Raw genomic sequence first — 8,597 nt, forward strand, 5'->3', positions numbered from 1 at the left:
GAATCAGCACGCCACTTACCTATGGCAGACCCAACAATTTTTCAGCAAGCCTTCTGTAAGTCTAAAACAACTGCTGACCACAGGCAGAACAAGCAGCTTCTGTTTACTCCAGAAGGATGTCAGTGTTCAAAACCAGATTCAGAAATGCATGGGGTTTAAGCTGAATACGATTAAAAACAGTTTTAAACCCCAGTCGGATCTACCTCTGGGAGAAACTACAGCAATTTCATTTTGAAGCTGACTTACAAGGAAAGCCTTATGGAAGGTCAGCTTCTTTACCAACTGAAACAATCAGCAATAAGCACTGACATGGTAAAAAACGGTCCATGGTGTGCCCACGGTACCCAAACAAGCAAGCAGCTTTCTGTTTGATCATTATTTTGACTATTTTTTCCCATATACTCGCAACAGTGAACAAAAAAAAAAATTTAAAAAATCAAGTGTCAGCGTAAGGGAAGAACTGCCAATTGAAAGCCTGCTTTAGAAATTCTGCAAAACAAGAATCAACCACCACTAAAATTACTTGAAAGACTGACAAACGTTTGTATTTGAATGGCGTATATTGCAAGGAAAAAGCTTTACATATAACTTCTAGTGTAATTTCATAAAAAGTGTAACTTTCGAAAGTACAAATTAACGCTGCTTGGAGAATTCACTTAGAATGAAAATACTACTTCTTTATACTTGACAGATGCTTGAGGATTTTGAACACCTGCTGAAGTCAAACCCAGGCCAAGCTGGGACCGGCCTCGTCTTCCTCGTACTCCCCTCCCCCGCGCTGGGAGGCCCAACTCCCCCAGGCCCAGCTCCCGCAGCCTCCCCTCACAGGGCTGGTGCTCCTGCCCCCGCGCCAGCCCGGCATCTCCCTGCCGACCTCACACGGGCTGGGCAAGATCTCCTGGGCTGGGCGGCCAAAAACCGGACCCCGGGCTCGAGACACAGCTCAGCAAGCCCTGAGGAGGGGTGGGCACTCACTGCCCCCAGTGCCCTGGCACTGCTGCCCCCCAGACAGCCCAGGCCGCTGCGGGCCGCCCCAGCTGCCAGCTCACGGTGGCTCCTGCTGAGCTCGCTCTCTGCCTGGGCCGCCTGGCCCTGCTGGGCCAGCTCCCCAGCCACGCCATCCCACCGGGGATCACCACGAGGAGATCTCCCCTCCCAGGCCAGGGCTCTGCAGTTGTCCTTGCTCAACTGCCTACGGTGCCTGCTGGCCACCCCTGTCGGACGTGATGTCAACAGCGATGAGAAACCTCACACCTCCGGGTCTAGCTCAGGAGTGTGGGGAAAGGGGCGATCCCAAACTTGACCTTTCCAACAAACAAACAGGTAAGCAAACAAATGCTCTAAGCTCTGGTTTGACTTGCACTGGGTGGAGTTACCAGAAATCCTAGTATTATAGGGCAACTGAAGCTGCGAGGACAAAACGAAAAAAAAACCCACACCCAACCATCTCTCAGATCTCTCTTATAAATCTGATTTCCCCGTACACACTCTCTTGCTCTTTTCTTGCTAGAAAACAAAGTTAGAACAACATCCAGAAGACTGTACATGGAGCTGGTATCCGGACGTTTTTCCCCTCTCACATTATGTACTTCATAGCATAACTGGCCCACGGGATTCAAAAAACCCAAACCCAAAAGACTGGAAACTTCTCATCCTGTTGCCTGCACCATCAGTGTCTTTCGGAACAAAACCACTGACAAGATAATACATTATCAGACCACAATTTACATACTTAAGGCTTTGGATACCCCTTTTCCATTCCGCTTCTTGGTGAGCCAACACGGATTTCAAATCTTGAGTCTTCTCCGCTCTGAACTGTGACTCCTCCCTTTCATCTTCCAATTTCCTTACTTCTCTTGAGAGCGCTTTATACTGATTTTTCTGACGTTCTATTCTCTGTTCATATTCAAGAAGTATGTTTTGCATTTTCAACAAAGTAGCAGAACCTGTTTTGAGACAGAAAAGACACAAAGCTGCACAAATACTGCCCAATGTATAAGCTGTTCAGTGCTTTGCTGTATTAGGTGCAGGTGGCAGGTTAGTGGGAAGGTCCCTGTGAGAAGAAGCCAGGGGTCGCCCCGTGCTGGCCATGGACGGTTTCAATGGACCCACCGCAGGGCACAGCTGAGCCTCTCAGCCGTGCTGGCAGCTCCTCGGGAAAAACAAACGTAGGAAAGGGCGAAACCACCACACGGGCAGAGAAGGGGAAAAGCATGTGAAAACCAGCCCCGCAAACGAACACCCAGGTCAGCGAAGGAGGAGGGAGAGGTGCTGCTCCAGGTGCCAGAGCAGAGATTCCCCTGCAGCCCCGGAGAGAACCATGCTGGAGCAGATACCCACAGCGCAGTGCTGCGGAGGACCCCGTGCCAGAGCAGGCGGATCCTTCCCGAAGGACCTGCGACCCATGGAGGGCCCAGGCTGGAGGAGATTTTCCCCAAAGGACTGCAGCCTGGGGGAGGACTCACACTGGAGCAGGGAAAAGGGACGAGGAAGGAGCAGCACAGAAACTGCTACGTCCCGACTGCCGACCGCAGCCTCCCCGCGCTGCCTGGGGAGGTGGCAGGGAAGGAGCGCAGCAGAGCTTGAGCAGGGGGGGTGCCGACGTGTCCTTCTCAGGTTTGGGGTCTTTGTTTCTCACTATCCAAATGTATTTTAATCGGTGGAGTCTGTTTTGCCAGTGACAGTCCCTGGGAAGTGACAGCCCTGCCTTCACACTGACCCACCAGCTTTTTCGCCCCGTTTTGTCAAGGAGGGGCAGTGGCAGCACTGGGGGGGGAGTTTGGCCTTCGGCCAAGGTTAACACTTGCCTAATGAAATTTTAGCATAGTTTAAGAGACCTAGTAAGTGATGCTTATGTTTATATAATGCCTTGTGCACATATGCAAGCATCTTATGACAGTTGAAATTTGTTATATATATGTACTTATTATTTTTAAGCAAAGCCATTATTTTGCTGTACTCTTTGTCATTAGCTGTTGAGGGGGGTGCTGGTTGTGGCTGGGATAGTGTTAATTTTCTTCGCAGTCGCTGGTACGGGGCCATGTTTTACAGTTGTGCCGCAAACAGGGTTGGTAGCACGGGGATGTGTTCGTTATGGCCCAGCAGCGCCCACACAGAGCCAAGGCCTTTTCTGCTCCTCACCCCACCCCACCAGCGAGCAGGCTGGGGGTACGCAAGGAGCCGGGCCGGGACACGGCTGGGACAGCTGACCCCAGCTGACCCAAGGGATGTGCCATGCCACGCGGCATCATGCTCAGCATATAAAGCTGGGGGAGGACGAAGGAAGGGAGGGACATCCAGAGTGATGGCACTTTGTCTTCCCAAGTATTTGTTATGCGTGACGGAGCCCTGCTGTCCTGGAGATGGCTGAACACCCGCCTGCCCATGGGACGTGCTGGATGAATTCCTTGCTTTGCTTTGCTTGCGTGCGTGGCTTTTGCTATTAAACTGTTTTCATGCCGACCCATGAGTTTTCTCACTTTTCCCTTTCCGATGCTCTCCCCCACCCCACTGGGGTGGAACAAGTGAGTGGCTGTGTGGTGCTTAGGTGTTTAGGTGTGGCTGGGCTTAAACCACATCAAGGGGATATAAAGAAGAAAAAGCTCTTGCTGACTTTTGATGACCGCATTAGAAGGAGCTGAACTGTACTTTGCAAGAAACTGCTTCTCCAGCTCTGACTAGACAGAGAACCAATGATAACGTAAGGCACATCGGCTGGTAATGCAGGCAACATCTCAGGTTAGGTGACAGTTTCACAGCTTTTGAGGGGGATCTCTAGTCACAAAGAGATACTATATCAAAATATGAAATTAAAATACTTAGGAGTGCCTACAAAGAAATCATGTTTTAAGGGGAACTTGTAACAGCTGAAGACAGAGACTTGAAAACATACCCGTATGAACCACGCTAAGCTCTTCCAACAGCAGCATAGTCTCCTTGTAGGCTGAAGCTTCTAACCGGACATCCTCTGAAGTTGGGTCAGATGAGTGAGTTAAACCAGGGCCATCAGTTACTTCCATTGGTATGCTGACCTACAAAAAATACAGTACTTTCTGTAATTCCACTGTCTAGTATTACAGACCATTACAAATGCAGGAATGATTCATTCTCTCCTTCACAGCCCACAGATTTGTCTCAAATACAATAAAGCTGCGTACCAGCAGCAATTTGTACATCTGGTTGATCACTACATAAACACTGCTCCCATCGAAGTGATTAAAAGCTGATAGAGACTGTTTACCAAGAAACTAGTTTTACAGTACCTCGTTCCTTTCACTCCTGGTTGTTGCTGCAGGTCTAGAAAACAGAAATATATTTCAGTACTGAAATGCTTACTTTGCATTATGAATAATACCTACCGTAGCTTTGAAAACTTAACTGCAGAACTGAATTAAACTAAAATCTGGTATAGTAACTTTGCTAGATATAGTTCAAGACTGAAACAATTATTGTGTGCTATTAATGTCTACTGGAAGGCTAATTTTTCTGCAAGATATTAAGCAAACAGTTGAAATAACTGTTCCCTAAACTTCACGCAAAGTGACAGAAATCTTACAGCTACAGACATGGAGCTATACGGTTACGTGCATTCCCTGTTTAATACCAGGGGTTCAGCTCCCTTCAGTACTGAGAATCCTTCTCCTACAGGTCAAAGAACTGTAATTTTGGATTCTCTGGTGTCCTGGGTCTGGCTGGGATGCAGTTTATTTTCTTCACAGCAGCCCACACAGGGCTGTGCGTTAGATTTCTGACCAAAACAGTGTTGCTAACACACCAGATTTTTAGCTAGGGCTGAACAGTGTCAACAACTTCTCTTTCGCACTTTGCCACAACCCACACAAGTAAGTTCAGGGTGGGCAAGAAGTCAGGAGGGAACAGCTGCAAGAGAAAAGGTGGAGCGGGGAGCAGGGCAAAAAAATCCTGAGGTACCTGCAGTGAAAAAAACTGAGATACCTCACCCTTTTTAAACACATGAAATACTTCTATGCCTGTGCACACACTCATGTAATTAATCAGAATTTGTGCACGTGACCTCATTGTTGACTTGGCCAGCATGTTCAAAAGCACTCTAAACAAAAGTGAAGTGTTTGTCAACACAAAGCGCATCAGGTAGTCACAGGAAAGAACAAGAAAGAACAAGAAAGAACATCAGGTGGTCACATGAAAGAACAAGAATCTTCATAGGCGTCAGGTTTACAAAAAACCTAAACACACAACAAAAACCCAAACTAGCCTCTAGCTCTCAGGCCAATTTTTATCATTAAGTAAGTTTTATTTTCAACATTCCTTATAGGCATACCTTCCTTCATCCTCAGATGTTTCACTGGAAGTGCTCTCATCCGGTACTTGACCATGATTGCCACTGGAAGAGCTCATCTGCTGATGAGCCTTCTGCTTTGAAGGCTGTCTTTTACTTTTCTTTGCACCTTTGGCATTCAGGGCAATTTTACTGCATTACACAGAAAGAAAGAAAAAAAATCACCAAGTGAATAGGTTTATAAAAAATATTTCTGTGAAACAGACATACTTAAGATGATGTCCAGAAACAACCGAGACAAAAAATATCTATGATAAAATCACAGACTTGACTGTAAAGATCGTGGAATATGCCCAAGTATTTAAAACCCTTCCCCTAGGAGTGAGGGGGACACGTGGAATCTGAGCTAGATCCAGGTTAAGCTGGACTATATCCAATAGCCACGGTACAGAAAGCACCTAGAGCAGAGATTCCTTTGAAGGACAGACAGAAAAAGCTCCTGCTTAGGTCTGCATAAAAATACGTGTGCCTTCTTTAGACTTTTGAGATTGGTTTGGTAATATCATCTTTTCCCCTCTCCTGACAAAGGGCATATTAACTTAATGAAAAGGAAAACACCAACTGCACGGAGATCACTAAAATCACCTAGAAAAGGGAGGAGTAGCAAACCCCAAGTTCCTACTTTTCTTTTCTAGGTGGCCTTTTCCTACAAAAATAACTGCTTTTTCCAGTCTTCAGTTCTGGTTTTGAAGATGCATTTTACCTCAGTGTTGACATGGAAATCACAGGAATTTAGGTGGGGGTTTTCTTTTGGTTTCCCCTTTTCTTTTTTTAGAGCAGGCAATAAATTTGAACCTCCATCGTGCGCTTCATTTTGTCAAAAAAGAATTTTTCTTCATTTTTTGAGAAGCAGTGGACTACTCACTATGGCTTTCACCACTGAGGAAACTACTTCAACTACCACAGTATCAGAAAACCTAAGACACTTACATAGCACTACAAATAAGAGCTAGAGATTATTTCCTTAGCTTACCCTTTCATTGGCACTTTAATCAATTTTGAGCTCTCCCCAGATGAAAAACTCCTTTTGTCTTTTTCTTCTATCGTGTTTTCACTCTCCATTTTCAAACAGTCATTCTTCCTTACAGTAATCTTTTGTTTCATTTGCCAATTAGTGATGTTAATTAATTTATCCACACACTCCTGTTTTGCCACCGCCTGCACTTTTGAACATCTTTGTTTGCTTTTTTCCTTCTTAACCTATAAAAACAAAGTTAAGCTTCACGTATTTCTAGAAGACAGAAACACCACATCCAAGATTGATTAATTCAGGGTTTACCCCTGAAATAATATAAAATGATCTTTTTTGTAATTCATACAGAAGCATTTTCACAAAATTACACTACAAAGTGTATTATGCCATTGAAAGTACTTTGAATTCACTCATCATGCAAGACATAACAAAAATACAGCCCTTAGAAAACAATAGTGTCTCTTAAAACAGGAACAAGAAAAAAGTGAAAACATTACTGATGGACAAAGCATTAGGAGGACTGCACAATGTTCGTTGTAACACCACCAGAAAAAAATCAAGTGGATCTGCGAACAAGGAGAGGAAAGAAAAAAAGATCCCAAACCCACAAACACAACTGGTTTCACAGGAAAGAGGAATTTTAGTGAAAGGCAATGAAGACACACCACGCAGATAGCACAGCACATGAATTAGTAGTCAAGACCCTGTCCAGAAGCTATTTTCATTCTTTGATTCAGAATCAGAACTGATGTAATTGTATGGATTTCTTTTTATGGCAATGAAGAGATAACTACTTGCACTGGAACCAAGTGCCACCTATTGTTAAACTGGAACAATAATGCATTCCGTTTTCCAAAAATGGGGAAAAAAGACAACCCTCCACTGCCCTCTTTATTCACAAGTCACCTATTCCCATTAGAACAAACCCCAGTTTGTAGGAAGCATCTTCCCGTCGTGACCAATAGCTCAAGTGAACAGGAAATACTCTGCCTGGCTCCAGAAGGCTGCAGGTCTCCCCAGGCTCTTTTACACACGCTCCATCGCTGCTATCGCTTCAGCAGCGCTTTTACCTCCCAACAGAGACTTCCTTAAAAACATGTTCTGACTTTCCTGAACAGTGGATTGTATCTCACAGTTTCGTTGATTTGCACAGCAGAATCCTGCAGTTTCCGTTGAAGCTAACGAAGACCGTGTGCTTTCAAACCCAAGCACATTCAGCACCTCCACCATAACTCTGAATTAGAGCTATTGCCTAAACCACTACAGGCTGCACACGCTGCCCGTGCCAGCCCTGGCTAGCCCAGCCCTGTTTTACCGATTCATCCAGGCACTTGCATCAGTGCCTCTGACTTGGTGAATTTACACATGAGAAACCAGGCCTTTCTGACCAACACCCATGCTCTTTAACTGCACCGGTTATTTTTAAATTAATGACACATTACTAATTAAAGTGACCAAGACAAGTCAGAACTACAGCTCGGTTGTAGTCAAAATCACATGCGCCGCAGATTTTCCCTGAATTTCTTCACAGCATCACCTATGATTGCTGTTGTCAAATACATGACTGCTGCTTTCTTTACCTGCAGAAAGCTTGGCACAACACGTACAATATTGTACAACATACAGCTCCAGCTGACAGTCAGACCAGAATGACCTTCCTGCAGTGCAGGCGGGCTGCATATCTCCAGTAGCACCCACAGCCCCAGCCTGCACTGCTTTAGAGACAGCAAAGATCCGCGCTGATGAGAAACGCTCTCATGCACATGGCATTTCACCTTGTCCATGGATTTGAAACACGGGTTGCTTCGCGAAATTTAATTGTATGGTTTCGTTCCAAGGCAAAACAGACTGTCCAACAACTTTTCACTTACACTAAAAACCATAAATCTTCACCTTCCATATGAACGGGTACATGCCAGGATATGTACTGCTGATGAATTTTTTCGCATGTTGCTGGGGAGCAATACCTGCACGTGTTCATCTTTTTGTCCACCTCTACTGGGATTCCCTCTAGCTGGGTACGTTGCATCTCAGGGTTGTATGGAGGGGATTACCTCCAAGCAGCGGGACAGATCACCCCTGTCGCTCCTAAACTGCCTCTGCTGAGCATCTCGGTGCCTCCCACAGTGGTGGCTTGCTCAGGAAGAGGTGGCCTGTGATGGCTCCTCTCCAGTGCACATGCCCACAGGACCACCGAGCAAAGGACTATCCCACACCATCCTCCCCCTCTCTGAGAAAGAAAGCACGTACCTATCTATGGCTAATCTCCCTTCTGAAGCAGTACAGCTCAGCTGAGACCTCAGACTG

General features: G+C 45.8%; 1 protein-coding gene across 1 annotated transcript; it reads right to left on the reverse strand.

Moving 5' to 3' along the window:
• Window positions 1–1,507: 1,507 nt before the first annotated feature.
• On the reverse strand, window positions 1,508–4,027 carry LOC130143521 (ankyrin repeat domain-containing protein 26-like). Its single transcript, XM_056326215.1, has 2 exons — window positions 3,893–4,027; window positions 1,508–1,946 (listed from the first exon to the last, which is right to left on the reverse strand). The coding sequence occupies exons 1-2, from the start codon at window positions 4,017–4,019 to the stop codon at window positions 1,591–1,593; spliced, it is 483 nt and encodes a 160-aa protein (XP_056182190.1). The 5' UTR covers window positions 4,020–4,027; the 3' UTR covers window positions 1,508–1,590.
• Between the last annotated feature and the right edge of the window lie 4,570 nt (window positions 4,028–8,597).

The sequence above is a fragment of the Falco biarmicus genome, unplaced genomic scaffold (genome assembly GCF_023638135.1).
Source record: "Falco biarmicus isolate bFalBia1 unplaced genomic scaffold, bFalBia1.pri scaffold_36, whole genome shotgun sequence".
Lineage (NCBI taxonomy): Eukaryota > Metazoa > Chordata > Aves > Falconiformes > Falconidae > Falco > Falco biarmicus.